This window comes from Microplitis demolitor, chromosome 8, assembly GCF_026212275.2.
Source record: "Microplitis demolitor isolate Queensland-Clemson2020A chromosome 8, iyMicDemo2.1a, whole genome shotgun sequence".
NCBI lineage: Eukaryota > Metazoa > Arthropoda > Insecta > Hymenoptera > Braconidae > Microplitis > Microplitis demolitor.
The window spans coordinates 20,417,900-20,439,492 of record NC_068552.1 but is presented as its reverse complement, the minus strand read 5'-3'; the positions used below and the strand labels follow the sequence as shown (position 1 = coordinate 20,439,492).

At 27.0% G+C, this 21,593-nt stretch overlaps 7 protein-coding genes and 1 non-coding gene across 8 annotated transcripts in view; 1 reads left to right on the top strand and 7 right to left on the bottom strand.

Moving 5' to 3' along the window:
• LOC103576676 (follistatin-related protein 5) overlaps positions 1 to 21,593 on the bottom strand; it is a 151,671-nt gene that overhangs the window by 4,354 nt on the left and 125,724 nt on the right. The window contains exons 6-12 of the mRNA XM_008556990.2: positions 7,375 to 7,596; positions 1,681 to 1,847; positions 1,473 to 1,607; positions 1,236 to 1,368; positions 770 to 930; positions 485 to 608; positions 116 to 403 (exon numbers count right to left, since the gene is read on the bottom strand). Of these exons, the coding sequence (XP_008555212.1) occupies positions 116 to 403; positions 485 to 608; positions 770 to 930; positions 1,236 to 1,368; positions 1,473 to 1,607; positions 1,681 to 1,847; positions 7,375 to 7,596 (1,230 nt within the window). The remainder of the gene's footprint in view (positions 1 to 115; positions 404 to 484; positions 609 to 769; positions 931 to 1,235; positions 1,369 to 1,472; positions 1,608 to 1,680; positions 1,848 to 7,374; positions 7,597 to 21,593) is intronic.
• On the top strand, positions 7,206 to 7,298 carry Trnay-gua (transfer RNA tyrosine (anticodon GUA)). Its single transcript has 2 exons — positions 7,206 to 7,242; positions 7,263 to 7,298. It is a non-coding gene; the product is annotated as a tRNA-Tyr (tRNA).
• Positions 15,567 to 16,078, bottom strand: LOC103576675 (cysteine-rich venom protein 6). Its single transcript, XM_008556989.1, has 3 exons — positions 15,994 to 16,078; positions 15,803 to 15,918; positions 15,567 to 15,718 (listed from the first exon to the last, which is right to left on the bottom strand). Exons 1-3 carry the CDS (start codon positions 16,040 to 16,042, stop codon positions 15,632 to 15,634), a joined length of 252 nt encoding a protein of 83 aa, XP_008555211.1. The 5' UTR covers positions 16,043 to 16,078; the 3' UTR covers positions 15,567 to 15,631.
• LOC103576674 (chymotrypsin inhibitor) lies at positions 16,238 to 16,843 on the bottom strand. Its single transcript, XM_008556988.1, has 3 exons — positions 16,753 to 16,843; positions 16,566 to 16,681; positions 16,238 to 16,488 (listed from the first exon to the last, which is right to left on the bottom strand). Exons 1-3 carry the CDS (start codon positions 16,802 to 16,804, stop codon positions 16,393 to 16,395), a joined length of 264 nt encoding a protein of 87 aa, XP_008555210.1. The 5' UTR covers positions 16,805 to 16,843; the 3' UTR covers positions 16,238 to 16,392.
• On the bottom strand, positions 17,387 to 17,888 carry LOC103576673 (serine protease inhibitor swm-1). Its single transcript, XM_008556987.2, has 3 exons — positions 17,802 to 17,888; positions 17,611 to 17,726; positions 17,387 to 17,524 (listed from the first exon to the last, which is right to left on the bottom strand). The coding sequence occupies exons 1-3, from the start codon at positions 17,848 to 17,850 to the stop codon at positions 17,438 to 17,440; spliced, it is 252 nt and encodes an 83-aa protein (XP_008555209.1). The 5' UTR covers positions 17,851 to 17,888; the 3' UTR covers positions 17,387 to 17,437.
• Positions 18,069 to 18,797, bottom strand: LOC103576672 (chymotrypsin/elastase isoinhibitor 1). The gene is made up of 3 exons (XM_008556986.2): positions 18,720 to 18,797; positions 18,533 to 18,648; positions 18,069 to 18,377 (listed from the first exon to the last, which is right to left on the bottom strand). The coding sequence occupies exons 1-3, from the start codon at positions 18,769 to 18,771 to the stop codon at positions 18,282 to 18,284; spliced, it is 264 nt and encodes an 87-aa protein (XP_008555208.1). The 5' UTR covers positions 18,772 to 18,797; the 3' UTR covers positions 18,069 to 18,281.
• LOC103576671 (chymotrypsin/elastase isoinhibitors 2 to 5) lies at positions 19,060 to 19,608 on the bottom strand. The gene is made up of 3 exons (XM_008556984.2): positions 19,500 to 19,608; positions 19,291 to 19,418; positions 19,060 to 19,209 (listed from the first exon to the last, which is right to left on the bottom strand). The coding sequence occupies exons 1-3, from the start codon at positions 19,546 to 19,548 to the stop codon at positions 19,111 to 19,113; spliced, it is 276 nt and encodes a 91-aa protein (XP_008555206.2). The 5' UTR covers positions 19,549 to 19,608; the 3' UTR covers positions 19,060 to 19,110.
• On the bottom strand, positions 19,934 to 20,544 carry LOC103576670 (chymotrypsin/elastase isoinhibitors 2 to 5). The gene is made up of 3 exons (XM_014443239.1): positions 20,454 to 20,544; positions 20,257 to 20,387; positions 19,934 to 20,130 (listed from the first exon to the last, which is right to left on the bottom strand). Exons 1-3 carry the CDS (start codon positions 20,515 to 20,517, stop codon positions 20,035 to 20,037), a joined length of 291 nt encoding a protein of 96 aa, XP_014298725.1. The 5' UTR covers positions 20,518 to 20,544; the 3' UTR covers positions 19,934 to 20,034.

Below are 21,593 nucleotides of genomic sequence, written 5' to 3'. Positions count from 1 at the left end.
CAGTAAGTACGTATTAGCAGATTAAATAAATCCTTTTATAAAGTCTATTGTTGTGCAGCTAATTGGGACTAATCCTTTGCTAAATTAAAAATTAAATTAATGTTTAAAATATTACTTGGTGTCGGTTGTTCTTGAATAACCAAGCTGCTGATATCGCGAGTAAGTCCACCAATACTTGTAGCTTGACACATATAAGCTCCAGTGTCAGCGTATCCAATATTTCTGACAATAAGTTTTGTTCCATTGCCAACAACTTCGTACTTGTCTTCTTCATGAAGCGATTCGTCGTTTTTTAGCCACTCAACTCGTGGCAAAGGCTCTCCAACAACGTGACAAGACATTGTCGCTTCTTCTCCAGGACGTTTTGATTGTAATCTCGGTGTCACTCTTACTTCAGGTATTGCTTTTTTGTTACAAAATAAAAAGTTTTGATTTATACATTTATATGACATACGAGAAAATAATTTAAATGACAATAACTTACTGTGTACTGTTAGTACATGAGTTTGAACAACATCTTTATTCCTTAAAGCATGACAAGTATAATTTCCTGCATGGAGTAATTGAACACGAGTCAGATACAAGCTGCCGTCATTGAATACACGAATCTGTAAATAAATAAATAAATTTATTTACCTATAACCCGTATAATATTCTAATTTTAGTACTATACGTTTAGAGTAAACGTCATTTGGCTTAAATACACACTACAGCCATAGGTATATATTTAATATAGTTTTTTTTTTTTTTTTTTTTTTTGTCATTATACCTCAGGCTCCGATAGCGCTTCCAGGTCGGCTTCGTTACGCCTCCAAACAAGGGGTGGCGGTGGCGTGCCTGTAACATCGCATTTTATCTCGACGTTATCACCAACGCGTGCTGAAATGTGATTGATCTCGAGCGATTTGTCGAGAGAAACAACTGACACACCTGCAATAAACAACAAACAAATCAATTAAATCTTGTAATTAATTATCATTAATTTGTTCAAGATTAAATAGGATAAATTATATCGTACATTGGGTGTTATATAAAATAATAAAAATAGAGTGAGCTGAATATGAAAAGATAGTTAATATAAGTTATAAAATAATTTAACATTATGCAAAGTCAGCACGTTCTATGATAAATGAATTTCAGTAAAGTAAAATCAGTGCATAATTTAATAATATAGTTGTAGGAGTAGGAGTAAGAGTAAGAGTAATAGTAATATAATATAATATAATTTAAGTTACTATAGAGCTTGCTAAAAGCCATGTAAAATTCATTGATGTTAAGTCGTCCATCTTTATCGGCATCGTCATAACTGATCATATGTCCCAAAGAGCATCCCTTGCTCAGCTGCTCCAAGTCTTCACGTTCGGCAATCTGCAAGTTAAGTGCATTACCATTACCATCGTGAATGTTATAATAAATTTACATTACTCAATTTTCAATAGCGCGCGTTGAATAATCTATATTGTCTGTCTCACCTGCTCCAATTCCTCCCGCTCCAAATTACCATTATTATTCTGATCATAATGTGAGAACATTATACTGACTAAATATTCTTTGCTGTGATTGTCTTGAGTCATCAATCGTGCATGATTATACAGCAAAAGGTTGTCCTAAACAAATATATATTTATGATAATATTTATTTACTATTACAAAGAGATTTTAATAATATATATATATGTACCTTCATTATTTCATATTCTTGAGCTGAACAGTCATTAAGATCATTGGCGTCAATGTCTACAAGATTATCTCTAACATCATCCTGATGATTTATTCCATTTTTTAGTCCCAATGTCGGTGCAGTAGCTTCGCCCACTGGCAGAGCCTTCGGAGTTTCTCGATGATCCTCTGTAACAAGCAATTACTCTAATTAATACCCCACAGATGTAAATGAAGACATATATATATTAGGTTAAATATGTATAGGGGATTTTAAGTGATCCGATAAATTGAATTGCTTCGTGAGATGCGAAATACATATTCACATATATGTACATCCCACATGTACGTTGTACATTTATGTGTTTGTGTTTATATATATATATATATATATATATATATATATATATATATATAAATGTATACATGGAGATAGTACACCTGTTGACGCGACAAATTCTTGTCGCTTTTTTACACGTCACAGCACACACTGCTAAACTTTAACGATTCCCAAACTCATACCGGAAAGGATATTGCGTTCCGCTTGAATTCCACACGCGTTCTTCTATGGAAAGTACTTGTAAAGGAAAGGAGGGTAGATTCAACTAAACTATTGCTCTCTTTTACTATTATATATAGATCTATGAGTATAGAAAGGGAATATGTTACTTGAAGTTGATGGGTTTTTTTTACTTTAGAAGAAAGGGAGATAGAATGTAATACATCCAAGTGATTGGTACTATTGTAAAGATTGAATTTACATCAACTTTTAAAGTAACTTGGATTTTCATTTTGTATGTGTATGATGAAAATTATTTTTTTTATTCATGTTACGTTTTTACGCTTGGAATATAAAATATAAATTTATATTTTGTAAGGATCAAAGTAGAAAAAAATATACTAGTGAGTGACTGCAGATCAGTCGCAAAACTTTTGTCTGTTTATTAATTTTAAAAAAGTGAAATTTCTGGAATATTAATTTCTACTGGCAAATCAATTATAAATAATTGATAATAAAATAAAATTTCCAATTTTACAACCGGAGATGGGAAAAAAATTGTTTATTTGATTTTTTTTATGAATTTTTTGATTTGTTTATGAATGCCAGTTTATTGAATAACTGAATGATTGGATAATTGACACTCTGATGTAAAAGTATATTTTGTATGAAATTTTAACTAAACAAAATGAATTTATGTATATCGATGAAATTATACACATTTGGAAATGGGATAAGGGCTACAATTTCGGAGTATGATTAAGTCAACGTCCTGTTAGTTGTTAGATTGCGCTATACATATTTATGAAACGAATGCCAGCCAATTACCCGTTCATAGTCCATAAGATAGTGGAGAATAACGATGATGATGATGGTGATTACGATTATTGGCAAGTCAATAGATTTTTCATTTATCGAATTTCCTTTATTAAAATTTAATTGCTATTATTATTATTTTATTTTTTTTTTTCAATGGATTGAAGATACAATTTCACATGAGAAATCTATCTGCCAATTATACAAATAATGTTTGTATTCAATATGTTGGAATTAATGTACATAATATTACATCTCTGGTTGTTAATTAAAAGTCTCGTTATTGATAAACAAATAAATGAAAAAAATAAATAAATATTTGCATACAAATGAAAAAGTTTTAATTGCAATGTTTTTATTAATTTGAATCACTGTCAGTTTTTAATTTGAATACTACAATACTTTTTGAAAAAAAATATTGTGTCTCATTATATATTAGATTAAAAGTTTTATAAAATTTATTAAAAAATTTTTCTCGTTCGTCGAAACGTCAAGAACAGAATATATTTTCATATCATTTTTTTTTCTCTATTAACATACGCCACCTTTTAACGACATGTTGAAACTTTTTAAAAGTGACACGGTAAAAATATTTAAAAAAATAAAAATCTTACTTTTTGTTGAATTTAATTTAATTTAACATGAGACATGACATTCTGTCAGAATGACGTCAAGTAATTATTTAAAATAATAGTCAATGTATGTAATTTATGTGTATTAGTATAGCACCTATACACGAATTTAGCGTGGACAATATTTAACCCTGGATGTTGGATGTTGCAGTTTACAGTATGCCCAACGGGGATGTACGGTTTGTGTAATTTGCCATGGAAATCGCTTGCAATATTCTGCTTGTAACTGGCATGAAAGCTTCAGGCAAGTTGAGCTTTCTAGCTATTACCTGTGATCGTGAGTTCGTTCGATGCTTTTAGATTTTTTTTTACGATATACTATATACATTTAACTTTTATTTTATTAAACCGATGATACTTGGATCAAAGCTTCAAATATACAGCTTTTATACTATATGAAAATAAACATAAATAAATTGATGTCGACTAAAATTCGGGCTAAATTCACACAGAAAAAAAAATTTTTGTAAATATTTTGTAAAAAAAAAAATTTTAATAATTTAAATGCGGGAGCCCGGACATGAAAAGTTATTTATAGGTTTAAAAAATAAATAATCGTTATTAGTTATTATGTAGTACATAAAAAAATTTTTGTGCCAGTATAGGGTGTACACATGGCCCTTGGCTTCCGGATAAGCCGTGATACGTCGGTTGCGCGTGTTAACCGTAGAATGTAGGAGCGATAAGAGCACGTGGGTTTTCGATTAGTGTGGGTATATATTCTCGAGAGGTTATCGAAGTCTAAGCGTAATTCGCTTGGATTATTCTGGACACGCTTCATAACCATATTTGTTTAATCTCCCTCTGTCTCTCTCTCGCTCTCTTACTTTACCATCCACCTGCTCACTTCTCCATTAGAAGCGGTTACCTATTCTATTAGTAGAGCTCTCTTTGTTCTAATCCTGCAACACGCATTATTCGACAATATCTACTATGCATTTATCTACATGTACATATATTTACACAAATAGGATATAATGATTGAGTAATTACACCTGCAGTTTACTCCATATATGACTAACCATTAAATTGACAATTAATTTGAGAATTATTGAAGCTACACTATAAATCAAGTTAAATAATTTTAACTTGTATTAAAAATTTTTTTACTTTAAAATATTAATTAAAACTTTGAATATGTATAAAATTTTAATAAATCTAATATAACTATAAATACAATGAATGTAACAGGTAAATATTAATTTGAATAAAATATTTACCGTTGGAAAGTGAGGACCTAAAAAGTCAATATTTTGACTGCTTTTAAACAAATCCGAGTACAAAGTGACAGATTTCTCTTCGGTTGGTTACTTCTTCTATACAATATAAGGTCATATTGCAATATACACCAAGAGTGGCAATATTAATGCTATGAAAATGAGATTTAAACTTTGCCACAGTTCAAAGCGGTGCTATCCTTTTTGGTAGTAGCATCATCAGTACTGTATCCTCTCTATTTACTGTACTATATATATATATATATATATATATATATATATATATATATATACTATCCTTTAAAGCTCTTTGCGCGAGTGCCGTATATTACTTGTTTAATAAGTGATGATTTAATTTTAAAAGTTAATCGTATTAATTGACCTTTGCTATACGCTCTATGATAAAATACTTTTACTGAAAAAATCCGCTATCTCATTACCCTCTATAAACTTTTTTTATTTACTATCTTTAAAGTACTCTATAATTTGTCTTTTAAATGCACTAAAATATTTAAAAAAAAGTCATAAGGAAATTTTTTATCACTTCATTTATAAAGTTATTAAAAAAAATAAAATTTTAATGAATGCATTTATAATTAATGATTTTTTTTTTACTTAATTTATGTAAAAAAAAAGTTTGCGAATACAGTTAAATGAGAATAGTGTGTATAGAGGATGAAAGGGATTAAGGATAAAAAAAAATAAAAAGCTTAAGAGAAAGTATGAGAACAAGTATTTTTCACCACATATTCTTGGAAATAAAAGTTGTATAGTAGCACATGAGAACACTATCTAACTCCTGTGAAATTGCTTTTCCTGTTTTCCTTCCTCTTTACCTTCAGCCTCTTGTTCATTCTCTTGGTGTAGCGTAATCTGGACTACGTGAGTAGTCTGAGTTTAGTTCTTTTGCCATGCGCTATGTGCACTAGGCCAGACTCTGATCACTTAAAGTGCAACCTCTAGCACGTTTCTCCAATAGTTTCGGTTTATTTAAAATTATGCCAAGTAGACTTTATCCATTTTGACGGTGAACCTCTATCTATATATCTATATAGTTTATCTCTGTACTTTGTAAATATACATATACATATAGGTATAAACTTAAACGAATTGAGGATACAGAATAAAGTACAAGAGTATACTTTTCTATAGACGTTGGTTTAATGCAAGCATATATATTTACTTGTTATAAATCTATAGAGAGAAAGAATAAGTATGAGAGAGTTTGTATCAGTTGTAAGTGACAGAAAAGTTAATGATACCATAGACTTTTTATTGAATTCTCAAAACTATTGGTGCTCGTAATTCCAATCGAGTTACGCGCTAGTGCAAAGAGAGAATCATCGACCCAAATCCTCAAGAGAAAAACCAGACTAGACTATGAAAAGAAAGCATGCAAGTTTTACTGTGTCTATATATGTGTGCTAAAGAAATAGTGCGAGGGAATAAAAATGGGCAAGTGAAAAAATAAAGAAAAATGAAAAGAATAAAAAAGTATGCACGTGTTCTCTTCTCCTGAAAAAAGTTTCATAATACTTTTATGGAGGCCATCACCCCTGAGAATGTTTTGAAACGCCAAGGAAACAGACTTTATTTTCTCATTTTTAACATTTAAAAAACTTTTTTTATATTTATTTTCACCCATAAAATACTCTTCTGTTTAATTAATCAAGCCTTTAAAATTAAGTTAATTTTTTTAGTATTTTAAGTTACGGGTTACGAGTTATTGTTTTAATTTTATTGATTAAGATGGTAATTTTTTTGATAAATGGGTCAAGATAATTTTGAATATATATAGAGCAGAATGAAGCATGAGGAAGTAAAGGCTGCTGCGATGACGACGGTACCGGTTCAAGTCGATACAGAAACTCACGAGTTATGCTGGTGGTTGCCAAGAAACTTTTGGAATAATAACCTACCAACCTCGCGGCACCAGAAGCCTTATACAGTATTACAAACCATAGCAAAGTTATATCGTTTGAAATAATGCTGATTTATAAATGAGATATCGTACGTAATATCTTGTAAATCACGTTATATGCCCCAATAAAGCTTAATAATACATTTTGTTATCGGCAAAATAAAATTTAATTAATCAGTTGCATAATAATTTGAAAAATTTTTTATTCATTAATTAATATATTAACAATTAACTTTTCTACTCAGGGGTTTGCTTAACTTTTTATTCTGTGATTATAACGGCATGCTGAGCAAATTGACTATACCTTCACATTGTTTTAAATTATGAATATTTTCAAACTTTAGACCCTTTTAATTTAAATTTTAATCATACAATACTTTATTTTATCTATTTTAATTTAGTTAAAAGAAGAGAATGAACTTTTGTTATATAAATAATTACAGAAACATCGAGTGCTCATGGCCTTCGATAGCTCAGTTGGTAGAGCGGTGGACTGTAGAGTAATGAATGACAAGAGAAATCCATAGGTCGCTGGTTCAAATCCGGCTCGAAGGATTTTTTTTTTTTTTTTTTTTTTTTTTTCCGTAAAACTGCTACAATAAATAAATTTAAAATAAGTTTATAAAAGTACCTTGATGTAAACATCGCATCAATCTGCTGACAGTAAGTGGAGTTCCTTTATTACAAGCAGCCCGATGGAGTTCGCAGTGATTTGCATAAACTTTTCCATCACTTCCGCAAACAGGCCTGTGTCGTATACCACATTTTTTAATACAAACACACAAAGCAACACCTCCATCAGGTGAGAGTCGGCATTTCCTTCCGGCGCCGCAGTATTTATCAAGGCATGGATCTACAACAAAATAAACCAAATATGTTCATGAATAAATATTATTTATATTACACAGATCTATTGAAAATTTTTTTTACAGATGAAATTTATTAAATTTTTATGAATCATAAATTTACGAAAAATTAAATAAGATATCTGTAAGAGCCCTTTAAAAATAAAGTTCTGGAGGTTTGATTTCTAGACAAATAAAAAATTCTAAAAAAAGCATATATATAAATTTAATTCTTTTAGATAGCACTAGTATAAATATTTTGAATACAACGTGCTTGGAATTTGGGAAATAGTATGCGAAAAAATGCGAGAGAAATGGCTGAAACGATATTTCGATTTGGCAGCAACATATTTTTCACGATAAAATACGATACGAAACCAAGTGGACGGAGTTAAGAACGATTATTGGGTATTGTATATAGTAGTAGCATAGTACAGTTTAGTATAGTATTATAAGGGAAATCGAAGACTGGCAAAGTTGAGCAGAGTAGAAGAGGTCCAGGTCACAGAGTCGATATCTATGCTAATATCTTTCAAGCCTGATATTGAATTCGTAATCGTCCAGTGACTACCAGATGTCTCGATCCTTCAGTCTCTTTTCTTATCAAGTCACTATTACTTATGCCACTTCTACCATCACAGATACTTCTGATTCTGATACTGTTAAGAAATTTATTATTTTTTCCGTATAACCGATTTTTCATTAATTTATTTTATTCATTTTTTTAAACTTTCCAACTTTTAATTTTTTTTTTTTCTATTATATTAATTTAACAATGTAAATACGAATTTCATTTTTAAAATAAATTCGTTTTAAAGTATCGAGTTATGTATGAAAACACTCATGTATAAATAAATAATTTAAAAATGAATATTCACTTTTGTTGAATTTTTTTTTTTTTTTTTTATAGTGACTGATTTTCTATGTTTTTGGATGAAAGTATTTAATTTAAATTTCGATAGGTTATTGGAGTAGATATTTAGACGGTATTTGTGTGTACATAAAATTGCGGTTGTGGAATTACGAAAACCTACAGTGGTATGTATATACTACATGTATAGAATAGTGTGTTTGCTTATATGTATGTATATATTCACATTTAAGCTATCGATATATACTAAAGTTATTGAACAACTCATGCGTTTACTAGTGTACACATGCTTTGTGGTTTATTGCAATGATAGATCCAGGGTATATCGTATCTTTCAACAACGATTGGAAACTTGCGAATACCGTGTGGTTTACACTGTAAATTCGAATTCGGCACAAACGTATAATTGGACGTACGTAAAATAAATATTTTTTCTAATACACCCATAAATGTAACCAAAAATTTTTAAATATTTGAATAAAAAAATGTTATTTTATTTGTCTTTTCATCACAATTAACTAATTTACTTTTTCTTTTATTGATATTTACTCAAGTTATCTTTTAAACTAATACTTATATTATATTTCTCAATTAAATTAAATATTTGTCATTTATTTATAGTTAAGAGAGTGTAAAAATCAAATTTTTATCGATTATCATTGTATTGACATAAAATTAATGTCATTTAATTTTGACAGTATCAGGTCGATATACATAAGAACATAAAGAAATTAAAATTAAAGATATATGTTTTTATATTTTTGCAAGAATTGAGATTTTAAGACTTTGAAAAGTTATTTAAATAAAAAATTATGTATAAGAGAATAAGGGATTGACAGTATGTATGAAAGTATGAGTAATTGCAAATTTATTTAAAATTATTATAAATTATTTTTTGAAAATAAGTAGACATCTCTCCAGCTTGTATATGCGATTCGGGTTTTGTGAGAGACGAAACAATCGGCCAATGCGTTCAGCTCAATGAGTGTCCTTCAAATGATCAAAATTAATTTATTATTTTTAAATTTATGAAAAATAAGTTTATTCAATAAATTAATTTACAAGACCACTTCATATTTTTAAAAACATGTTTTCATTTTTATTAACATAAATATTTTTCTTATTATAAAGACAAATATCTGCAATAAATTTACGTAAGATTTTACTGTCAAAATTATGAAATAAAAAATATATTAAAAATATATGCCACAATATTTATATAAAACATAAAAAAACATGATAAGAGTGATTGACTAATTTTCGATCATATTTATATCTTTCCTTATCTGTTAATTCAAATATATTTTTTATTTATTGAAAACGAAAAATCAGTATATATAAGTGTTAAAAGTTGAATTAATTTAACAGAATAGAAATTACAAAAGCTTAAGAGAGTGAGCCCGTCTCATTAACTTAAGGATAAAAATGTCTCAATTTTTATTAATAAGCCTTTTCCTCGCTGCTACTTTTGTCATAAGTAAGTTGTAAATAAATTATTATAATATTTAATTACTAATTTATTACTTATATTATTACATATTAATAGGCATTGATGCTACTTCTCAACCGCGATGTGGAATAAATGAACAGTGGTATCCATGTGGAGCTTGTGATTCTAAATGTGGAGTCCAAGTTTCTTGTTCATTAGTACGTTTAATAAGAAATATAGACCATAGTAATTGGTAATTCATATCACTACAGGGAATAAAAAAATAACTTAAGTTTTTTATTAAATCTTAAAGGCGTGTAGAAGAGGATCATGTGGCTGTAAACCCGGATACGTGAGAAATAAATATGGCAAATGTATTCTTGAGAAATACTGTCCTAACTATCCAATGTGTGGAAGAAATGAAGAGCTGAAAATGTGCGGGGCATGTGATAGTACATGTGAGGGAGATGTAGCTTGTACAAGAGTAAGTTTGGTTTAAAATTTTAAAAAATGGAAATTTTAAGTATTTTAATTAATTGCTAATTTACTTATTGATATTAAATATATTATTGTTATTGTATAGGAATGTCGTCCTCCCGAATGTGGTTGCAAAGATGGATATGTGAGATATAATGGAGAGTGTATTCCTAAAGGCGATTGTCCTAAATATCCAACATGTGGGAAAAATGAAGAGCTGAAAATGTGCGGGGCATGTGATAATACATGTGAAGGAAATGTATTCTGTACACTAGTAAGTTTAGTTTAATATTTAAAAACGAATAATTGTGTTAAATTTTATTTTTCACAGTGTAGTAATTACTACATATTATATTAATTATTTTTATCGTTACTTAATAGGATTGCCGTCCTCCTGAATGTGGTTGCAAAGATGGATATGTGAGATATAATGGAGAGTGTATTCCTGAAGGCGATTGTCCTAAATATCCAACATGTGGAGAAAACGAAGAGCTAAAGATGTGCGGGGCCTGTGATAGTACATGTGATGGAGATAAGGCTTGTACAAGAGTAAGTTCCATTTAAAATTTGCAATTCAATAATTCTTAAGTATTTCTCATCTATAATGTATTGGTTTCAGGAATGTCGTCCTCCCGAATGTGGTTGCAAAAATGGATACGTCCGAAATAAATATGGCAAGTGTATCCCTAAATACAATTGTCCCTAACCTGGCAGCTGTTAAGAAATAATAATAATAATCATTTATGTACATTATTATACTGGTTATCAGTATAAGTAATAGTATGTTTTTTGATCATTTATATATTTGGAATAAATATATCCATTCAAATAACAAAAGTGATTTATTTTTAGTTTGTAAAAAACTTATTTAATATTAAGAAAATACGAATTATTTTTAAATATTTGAAATATAACTATCACAACATTGTCAGTTAGAGTTTAAATTATTTTATAGAAAACAATAATAAATTATTTTACTAACTTTTCAAATGTATGCATAGATTTATTATTTTTCTGTAATTATGTAATTAATAATATAATACTCTGAAAATAGTTGTGGGTTATACCTGTGCTAATTATAATCATATCTCAGCATGATTCATAGTTATTATTTAATTATTATATATTTTTTCTTAAGTAGTTAGTATAAATTAAAACTGAGAGTTAAATTTATCTATTAAAATTAAAGTTGCTATTAAAATAAATAAATAACTATTGCAATATAAAAAAATAAAAAAACGTTTTTGTTTAATAGTAAGACGTCCTCAGGAAAATTAGTAAATTTTTTTTTACACTTCGTGACTATTTGCTATAAATAAAAGATTGAAGAGATTGCAGGTAATATATTGTGATAGCTGGCATACATTTTTTTTTACTTTATTTTATATTATTCTTTACTATCATACACGAATATATATGATTATATTGTTGTTTATATTTAATATGTTACCAACTATAATTGTTTACAAGAAAAAAATGTAAACATAGATAATAATGATTAATTATTATCACGTAACAAAAGTTTCCTCGTTATTTATCCATACACTAAACTGACAACTATTATTAATTACATCATATGTATGTATTTTTAAATAATTTTCATGACTATGAAAAAATTATCGTTTAAATTAATTAATTATTAGTTGGCTATAAAAAAATTAATGGCCGTAATAATGAATTATAAAAAATTTTAATAATTTCCCGAAAAATTTACCAAGTATACTGCACTATGCTTCTTCCACCAATTTATATTTTTTCCATCTACTAACATACAAAATCGCGTGTTATTTGTATCTAGTGATCAGTATAGTAATTGCAGAACTATGTAACCAAGTTTCTATTTACTTTGGAAAATAAAATATTAAAATGCCACGATTTTCATTGATTTATACTTTTTTCATCGCACTTTTGACTATTTGTAAGTAATTGGTATTTAATTATTGATGTTAAATATTTTTTATATTTTAAATAAATATTTTAGATTCTGTGAATTGCCAAGATTGTGGTACTAATGAAAGATTTTATCCTTGTGGACCGTGTGAAACTAAATGCAGTGACGTACAGCCCATATCTTGTCCAGCAGTAAGTAAAGATAATTGTAAATGAAAATTTAAAAAAATAATTCATTTATAATAAAATTCAATTTTAGGATTATTGTCAAACAGCAAGATGTGGTTGTAATGTTGGATATATAAGAGATGACAAGATCGGACAGTGTGTTGACCCAGGAACATGTTCATAAAAAAATATAATTTTCTATGAATAAATAAAAATAAATAAAATTTGTTTAAATGCGGAAAACCAAATATGTACGTGTATGTGTGTGTACGTTAATTTTTTAAATGATTTAATTAATCATTATCTTATTTGCTATCATGTGTAATTCGCTTTACTTAAAAAAATTTCGTAATTGTAAATCGATAAAAATACTAAAAAATTATATTCTGGTCTTTAGTTTGTAACTGAAATTTATTATTTACACTGGTGACGTTTATTTGAATATAAATATATATAATGTATTTTCATTCAAATGAATTATTTCTGTACAGTTTTAAACTGTATTTTTAAGTATCATAAAAACATTCATCTGGAGGAACACATGAATCAAAGGATTTATCCCTTACAAATCCATTTTGACATACACAGGATGGAGGAAGACAAACCTTTTAAATTAAAGAATAATATTATGAATATTTTGGTCCTCAATTAAATAAATTATTTTAAATAAGATTCATAATAATGAAAAAAAAAAAAAAAAAATTAAGAATTAGTCTAAAAAATTTTAATTACCGCTGGACAAATTTTTGGTCCAGTATCTGAACAAGTAAGTTCACATTCAGCTCCACATTTAGAACATTCTTCATTTTGGCCACAGGGTTCATTACATTCTCCATCAGAGTTAACATCTCAAAAAATTCGGATAATTATAACACATGAATGTTTATAAAAAATTTAAATAAATAAAAATAACTTACAAGCAGTGAAGAAAACAATGAGGAAAATTTTAACGAAAAATAGTCGTGACATGGTACAATATTTTAGTGTTGTACTTAAAAAACTACGAGTTATGATCATTTGCAAGTTACTTATATACCAAATTATTTTAATGCCATTACAGGCGCCGTGTATATTAAAATAATAAGAGACTTATAAATATAGAAAATTAATAGTCGGGTAATAAACGTGAATTATGAAAAAAGATACAAGTATAATTATTATAATAATAGATCTTAATAATACTTTATAGATGAGGAATAAATTTTTACTACATTTAAATTATTTAAACATAGTTTTTTTTTATAATCAAATATTATTATCCGCACTTTATTTAATTATGTCTAGACAATAATAGATAATTTACTTATTTTTAACAATATCATTTTATCAATTTACTAAGTAATTTTTACTAAAAAATTTGGAAAATGTCTTTTTTAAAAACAATCAACATAATTGTTATTATTCTCACTTTTATTAATTTTGGCTTAAAATAATATTTTAATGTTAGTTATTAATAAAAAATTTAATAATGAGTGAGTTTTAATTTTCAAAAAATTGAAGTTGTATTTATTTATTTTCCCCAGTTTTTATTAAAATAAAAGAACTTGAAAAGTAGTGGCTTAATTATATCTTTTCACTTGAATTAAGCCGCGAGAGTTTTACAGTCGAACTTGCTCAAGTAAGCAAATATAAGAAGACCTATATTTTTTATTCCTCACTCCCAGAATCGTTATTATAATTAGGAATTTACGGGCTGGTTTGAGAGCTCTGGTGATTATATTTCTTATTCAAAGTTTCAATTCAATGTTTAACCCGCTAGAGCGAGTTCTTCTTATTAGTTGAAGAAATAAAGATTTCGGTTTTAAGGTTATAGTTTATAACTAATTATATATAATCCATATAATCTAGCTTTTCCTCAGAGTTTGACACTACAGGTTCATTTATTATCTGATTTTTCATTGATAAATAATCTGAAAGCATTAACGAACCGAGAAGTAAACAACGTCGATTAACTTCTACTGTTATCTTTTGTTTTTCTGATGATTCAAATTCTTCTAGATCTTCTCCAGTCATTGATTTCATATAATTCGATTGATCTCTATCAGAATCTTTACCCGATTTATCAGTGGTTTCCGTGTTTGAGTAATTTGATGATAAACTGTCGTCGTTATAAAATTGAGAATAATCATCTTTTTTTGAATTTAGTTTTAGATGTCTCAGGTTTACTGTAGCTGCCGATTTTCGTAAACATAATTTACTTTTTGGCATTTTATGAATACACCCATGATTGTTTATTTTAAGATCAATTGGTACTGATTTTGAGTTAAAATTTAGTTTGTGGTCTTTGCCATTGTCTTGAGGTACTTTTATTTTTGTGACATCGAGTGAAGTTTCAATATTTTTAAAAAAAAAAAAATTTGTTATAATAGTATAGAACAATTTTTGAGGTTTCATCACTACTTGAATATTTAAACAATAGAAAAAAAATTTAAGGAATTTCAAGTGACACAACTTATTTTATCAACTTTTATTCTAGAAAGCATTTCTAAAACTGACGGCAGTAGGTTCACATTTAAGCTCAACTATTTGTCAAATAAAAAATCTGTTAAACCGGAGCGAGTTAAATCTATCAATGGTTTATATATTTATAGCAACTAAATTAATACGATATGTTATTATTATTCATTGAAGTGTATTATGTATTTCATTGGCTTCAATATTATTAATATACATATATGTATATATATATGTATGTGCGGTTAATGCTGTGAAACGAGAAATAACAGATTACTGATTAATTAACTTGGGATATAATTTGATAGAAACATAAACGCGATAACATAGTCCTGAGTTTTATGGCATAAAAAAAAAATAGTAATAGAAATAATAAAAATTTTATTGATACTGCAGCATTCACTAAGACGAATTAAAGCGGTTTAAATAAAATAATGTTATTACTTATAAATTATAAACAATTTTATGAAAATAAATGAGGATTAAATAATTTGTTCGTCACAGAAATACATCGTAATAAGAAAGTTACAACCGATAAATTGTAATTCGATTGACTTTTAAATTAAATATAAATCATTTAGCAATTAAATTGATCATTGAATTATTGGGTATTGTGTTTATCTAAAATAAAAATAAATTATACATTCAGATAAATAAGATGTTATTTATTTGTTTAGATCAATAGACAATGTTACAATGGCATTTTACTGTAATTAATTATTAATTACATTAATAATAAGTGTATTTTTAAATCTTATGGGCATTGACTCTCGGGAATGCATTTTTTATTATAAGTGACATAACCCGGCATACAATAACAAACTGGACCTGGTTTGCATATCTAAAAGAAACGAAAACCACAAATTTATGAGTATATCTTTGGTTCATCGATATTTTTTTTAAATATTTTATCTATAAAACTTACTTTTGGACACGGTGGGTTAGGATTTTTGCATGTTCTAGGACACTGTTCACATTCATAGCATTGTTGGTTTTCTGAACATTCAATATTTTCACACGACGGTTCTGCTGTAACTTGTACTGCAATTTCGAATAAAAATATTTAAATAAATCTGATTATAAGATTTGTAAATATAAATAAAATTTATAACTTACAAACTACGGCAGCAATGAGGAAAACGCTGACCAATAAAAATCGAGACATGTTTACTTCTAAATCTGACGAAGAAGGCGAACACACTTTTTGCTGTCACAACAGTTTTTAAATTAATTAAACAATTCATTTGTTGAGATTCTTTTATACAAAAATTTATCATTAAATAAATACAGGGTTATTTTAAAGATGAGATAAAGTTATTTTATTTAGTTAATATACAGCGTTGTAAAATAATAATAATGACATAGATTTTTGAGCAAAACAACTTTATTTTAGTTGCTTAAATGTTTACACAGTTTAAACTGTATTGTAACAAATCTGGAGAAGTACAAATTATTTTAATTTAAGCTAATTGATTTTCTACGATGATAAATGAAATATTTAAATATATTTTTCATTTAATGCATAGGGCATTGGAGCTTGTTGATGCATTTGCCACTGTAATTGTCTCTGGCGAATCCGTCCTTACATGCACACGCTGGTGGATTACAAATCTAAATATTTTTAATTTAATTAATAAATGAAAAAATTTTATGATAAATAATTGACATTAATTTTTAATGCAACTTACAGCAGGACAAATTACTCTGGTTAAATCAGAACAGTTCAATTCACATAAATTCCCACATGTATTACACTGTTCATTTTCTCCACATTCTTCAGTACATCCCCCATCAGCGTAAACGCCTTAAAAATTATATTTCAATAAATTTAAATTCAGTTTTACTATAAAATAATTATAATAAAAAATTACTTACAGGTGACAACAAGTGCCAAGAAGAAAATGTTTGTTAATAAGAATCGCGACATTCTGAAAATTATCTATCGGATTTCTTTGATTCAATTGATAATATGTTCGGACGTTCGAGCCGCATATATACATATTTTTTCAAACGATAAAGTTAATCAGTATAGTGAAAAGTTCATGGGTCAATGAAAATGGCAGCTTATTAACAAATGGAAAAATACAAACGAGCTGATTAGAATACATATTGTTTATTAAGATATCAGATTATCTAATTTATAGTTCTACTACGAAAAATTAAAGAACTAATATTACATTTATGATGATAAATAATTAATTTACATATACTTAATTGTGTTAAGGACAATTGTCATTTCTCATATATTTATTATAATAGTAGAGCTGTTACTTGCTGATTGCTTGTTGAATCTTTCGATGAAAGCTAAGAATAGCTAAGAAATTTCAAGTAAAAAAATTTTCGCGCTCCTTAGATATTATTTTTAATAGTGTAAAAAATTAAATTTAATTATTTAAAAGTACAATTATTAGGTATCGCGCTTATTCGAAGGAAAAAAAAACTATGATTACAAGTTTATATTTCAGATGTTATTTATTTAATTAGATCAATAGACAATAGACAATGGCATCCTATTGCCATGAATTATTAATTAGATTAATAATAAGTGTATCATTAAATCTTATGGGCATTGACTCTCGGGAATGCATTTTTGATTATGAGTGACATAACCTGGCATACAATAGCATACTGGACCTAGTTTGCATTCCTAAAAAATTGAAAACCACAAATTTATGATTATCTCATTGGCGAATAGATATCAATATAAAAAAATATTTTATTTATAAAACCTACCATTGTACACACTGGGTTAGGATTTTCGCATGTTCTAGGACACGGTTTACATAGATAGCATTGCTGATGTGCTGGGCAATGAACATTTTTACACGAAGGTTCTGCTGTAACTTGCACTGTAGTTTCGAATAAAAATATTTAAATAAATCTGGTTATAAGATTTGTAAATATAAATAAAATTTATAACTTACAAACTACGGCAGCAATGAGGAAAACGCTGACTAATAAAAATCGAGACATGTTTACTTCTAAATCTGACGAAGAAAGCGAACACACTTTTTGCTGTCACAACAGTTTTTAAATTAATTAAACAATTCATTTGTTGAGATTCTTTTATATAAAAATTTATCATTAAATAAATACAGGGTTATTTTAAAGATGAGATAAAGTTATTTATTATTATTATTAGGATTTTATTCAGTTAGTATTCAGTATTGTAAAAAAATAATAATAATATAGACTTTTGAGAAATAAAATTTTATTGATAATTACACAAATGTTTACATATTTTGAACAATAAACTGTAAAAAATTATCAGAGTGAACGTGGAGTAATTCACTCTCAATTTCTTACAGTCTATCATTATAAAATTCAGAAAATTACGAATTATTTTTATTTGAGCCAATTGATTTTTTCTAATTATAAGTAAAATATTAAAATATTTTATTTATTTAGTGCATAGGGCACTGGAGCTTGTTGATACACGTGCCACTATTATCGTCTCTGGCGAATCCTTCCTTACATACGCACGCCGGTGGGTTACAAATCTATATAATCAATAAAATAAATTAATTTAATTCAATCAATTGTTTATTACTTGATGATAATAATAAAGGTGTGCAAATATTAGTATCCGATTCGATTTTAAAAATATTCTCACATCTTTATTGAAAAATTTATTTAATTAATCATTAAAACTTACAAGTGGACAAGCTACTCTGGTTAAGTCTGAGCAGTTCAACTCACATTCATCTCCACATGAATTACATTCTTCATTTTCTCCACATTCCTCGGTACATTCTCCATCAGCGTAAACGCCTTAAAATTTATATTTCTATAAATTTAAATTTAGTTTCACTATAAAATAATTATAATAAAAAATTACTTACAGGCGACAACAAGTGCCAAGAGGAAAATGTTTGTTAATAAGAATCGTGACATTTTTAAAATTATCTATCGAATTTCTTCAATTCAATTGATGGATGTTCGGGCGTTCGAGCCGCTTATATACCTATTACTTTAATTTTTATATTTTTTAAAATAAAGTTATCAATGCAATCCAAGGCTTATGGGTTAATAAAAATGGCCGTTGAGTAACGAATGGAAAATTACAACAATTAGATTAAAATAATTAAACTTTATTAAGTTATCATATTATGTAATTCATAGTTCAAGTACATCAAATAAAATAACCAACACCACATTTATTATTGATAAATAATAATTAATTTTTATCAATTAAAAATTGGCATAAGTATTAATAAGTAAATTTTTCCTTATTCAGTCGTCTTGAGGACATTCGTCTATTTCGACGCATTTATTAGTCGAGTTGTCTCTTGCAAATCCTTTTTGACATACACATGCTGGCGGAGCACACACCTATACAAAAAATAATATTTATTTTATTTTAATTTTTCTAATCCTATTAATGACAAAAATATAATTTATAATTAAGTTTACAAAACTACAAGCTCCGCCTTCTGGGTTTGAACAATTAATTTCACAGAGATTTCCACAATCATCGCACGTTTCATTTTCTCCACATGGCGAGTCGCATTTTCTGATATTAGTAGGATCGGGCTGAACACCTTTTCAAATTAAAAATAATAATTATTATCAAACATTTATAATCAGTGTAAAAAATAAAATAATTATTTAAAATTACTTACAAGCAATAACTGTCAAAAAAATAATATTCATCATTAAAAATCCTGACATTTTGATAGATTTTTTTTTTCGCAACCTATGACTAACTTATAATTTTTTATATAACAAGACTTTGTTTTATTCCTTGTTATGAAAAAATATAACTAAGTCTACAAAATAGGTATTTCGAGTAACAAATACAAAACAATTGATAAGAATATTCAACAATCAGTAAATTATATTTGATTATTTGACATATAGTACAAGTATAATTATTTTTAAACTGTAATCTTGCGATTAAATTTTCTTTGTATACACAATTATTATTCTTTACATTGTAACAAAGAAATTTTTTAAAAATATTTATTAATTTAAAATTTATTATCCTTATTTTTTAATATTTAAATGAAAATTTATTATTTATTACAATTACTTCGGAAATACCATTGATTTCTACAATTATAATAATTCTTTTCATTATTTGAATTTATTTAAAGTCATATTCGAGGTATTCTACAATTGATTATGACAAAAAAAAATTATAAGGATTAGATTAATTCATTGGCGAGGACAAGATTGTTTAGGAACACATTTTTCGGTTCTCTCATCTCGTGCATATTCTGCTTCACATTCACAAGCTGGTGGATTACATATCTATATAAAAATAAAATTAAAATGTACCATCATATTTTAATTACTCATTTACTGAATAATTAATTGACAAAAAAAAAAAAAAAAAAAAAAAAAAAAAATTATAAAATGAATGAAGAGTAAACTAACGTAGGGACATGCGCCCATATCTTTGCCAGTACTATCCAGGTTTGAACATTTTGTCTCACAGAGATTCCCGCATGCATTGCAGCGTTCATTTGCACCACATGGATAAGTGCAGTTGTGATTAGAGTAGACGCCTCAAAAAATTAAATTTATGTTAATTAATTAAACTAATAGATGCATAATATGATGTAATTACTTACAAACGACAAAAAAAGCGGCCAAGATAATGCTGGTCGATAAAAATCGTGACATTTTAAAAATCATTTATTGATCTATAAACTTTTCGCATTTTGAAGCCAATTTTATACAGTTCATTTTTAAAAAAATGAAGGAGATCGATGAGTATTTAATATTTAATAAAAATAAATGAATGCAAATTTATGTACGAGTAGATAAAATATTATCAGTTATTAGAAGATATGGATATAAGTCAAGGCGATCAGTTGTAAAAATTTGATATTGCATTAAAATATAAAATAATTATTTTTATCTAAATTAGTGTCAATAAAGATAATAAGTTTTTTCCTTTTTAAATATTTATAAATTTATAGTTCTTAATTAATGTTTATATAATAATAAAAGAATATCGATTTTATGTGATGATAAAATGACATATTTTTCATTTATATTTTTATAAAAATGTGCATATTAATACAAGTAGTTACGATAACTTTAATTATATCTGTAATACTTTTTTTCATTCTCTCGGCATATAATTTGATTTAATAATAATCAAATTTAAAAATTATATATTTAAAAGTCTGAACAGCGGAGCTGAATGCAGAAAATTTTAAGATTGCGTAAGATTAATTCCTATATATTTACTTATTTAAACTTTTTTTTTTTTAGAAAGTAGAGAAAAAGTTTGTTGGGGTAAAAAAAAGACAGATTTATACAGAATCTTGAAATTTTTGATAAATGTATGATAAATTTCAAAGCGATATGGAATACTCAGGGTCATACGGGGCATCTGATAAATTTTTTACATAGAATATCATTCTTATTATAATTTTTCTATTTATCTCACAATTTATATATATTTCGAAGGGATATGAAGTACTCATGGTAAAATTAAGCAAAATAAAAAAAAAAAATTTCGAGAGTTTTTTTTCGTGTTCCTGAAAAAAATAAAAAATACTGTACAGTAATTAAAATTAATATTCAAGAAATTATTTTTTCAGGTGTCCCGTCTTACGCAAATCTCTTCTATATGAAGATTTAAAATATTAGCAAACTAAAATAACACCACGACCTTGATAATGAAATGAAATAAAAAACAAGTTGTTTGTATACTTATGTATTAACGCAATTAGCTTTAAATGTTTTTCGATTATCGTTAA

Excerpts from the sequence above, each read along its gene's own strand:
- LOC103576675 (XM_008556989.1), bottom strand. The coding sequence starts at position 16,042 with ATGTCTCGATTTTTATTGGTCAGCGTTTTCCTCATTGCTGCCGTAGTT. Across the intron at positions 15,919-15,993 it reads CCTCATTGCTGCCGTAGTTT|TACAAGTTACAGCAGAACCG; the intron begins GTAAGTTATAAA and ends TCGAAATTGCAG. Across the intron at positions 15,719-15,802 it reads CTAACCCACCGTGTCCAAAA|ATATGCAAACCAGGTCCAGT; the intron begins GTAAGTTTTATA and ends CGTTTCTTTTAG.
- LOC103576674 (XM_008556988.1), bottom strand. The coding sequence starts at position 16,804 with ATGTCGCGATTCTTATTAACAAACATTTTCTTCTTGGCACTTGTTGTC. Across the intron at positions 16,682-16,752 it reads CTTGGCACTTGTTGTCACCT|GCGTTTACGCTGATGGGGGA; the intron begins GTAAGTAATTTT and ends ATAATTTTTAAG. Across the intron at positions 16,489-16,565 it reads CCAGAGTAATTTGTCCTGCT|ATTTGTAATCCACCAGCGTG; the intron begins GTAAGTTGCATT and ends AAAAATATTTAG.
- LOC103576673 (XM_008556987.2), bottom strand. The coding sequence starts at position 17,850 with ATGTCTCGATTTTTATTAGTCAGCGTTTTCCTCATTGCTGCCGTAGTT. Across the intron at positions 17,727-17,801 it reads CCTCATTGCTGCCGTAGTTT|TGCAAGTTACAGCAGAACCT; the intron begins GTAAGTTATAAA and ends TCGAAACTACAG. Across the intron at positions 17,525-17,610 it reads CTAACCCAGTGTGTACAATG|GAATGCAAACTAGGTCCAGT; the intron begins GTAGGTTTTATA and ends TCAATTTTTTAG.
- LOC103576672 (XM_008556986.2), bottom strand. The coding sequence starts at position 18,771 with ATGTCACGATTCTTATTAACAAACATTTTCCTCTTGGCACTTGTTGTC. Across the intron at positions 18,649-18,719 it reads CTTGGCACTTGTTGTCGCCT|GCGTTTACGCTGATGGAGAA; the intron begins GTAAGTAATTTT and ends ATAAATTTTAAG. Across the intron at positions 18,378-18,532 it reads CCAGAGTAGCTTGTCCACTT|ATTTGTAACCCACCGGCGTG; the intron begins GTAAGTTTTAAT and ends TTGATTATATAG.
- LOC103576671 (XM_008556984.2), bottom strand. The coding sequence starts at position 19,548 with ATGTCAGGATTTTTAATGATGAATATTATTTTTTTGACAGTTATTGCT. Across the intron at positions 19,419-19,499 it reads TTTTTTGACAGTTATTGCTT|GTGTTCAGCCCGATCCTACT; the intron begins GTAAGTAATTTT and ends TAATTTGAAAAG. Across the intron at positions 19,210-19,290 it reads AAGGCGGAGCTTGTAGTTTT|GTGTGTGCTCCGCCAGCATG; the intron begins GTAAACTTAATT and ends TTTTTTGTATAG.
- LOC103576670 (XM_014443239.1), bottom strand. The coding sequence starts at position 20,517 with ATGATTTTTAAAATGTCACGATTTTTATCGACCAGCATTATCTTGGCC. Across the intron at positions 20,388-20,453 it reads GGCCGCTTTTTTTGTCGTTT|GCGTCTACTCTAATCACAAC; the intron begins GTAAGTAATTAC and ends TAATTTTTTGAG. Across the intron at positions 20,131-20,256 it reads ATATGGGCGCATGTCCCTAC|ATATGTAATCCACCAGCTTG; the intron begins GTTAGTTTACTC and ends ATTTTTATATAG.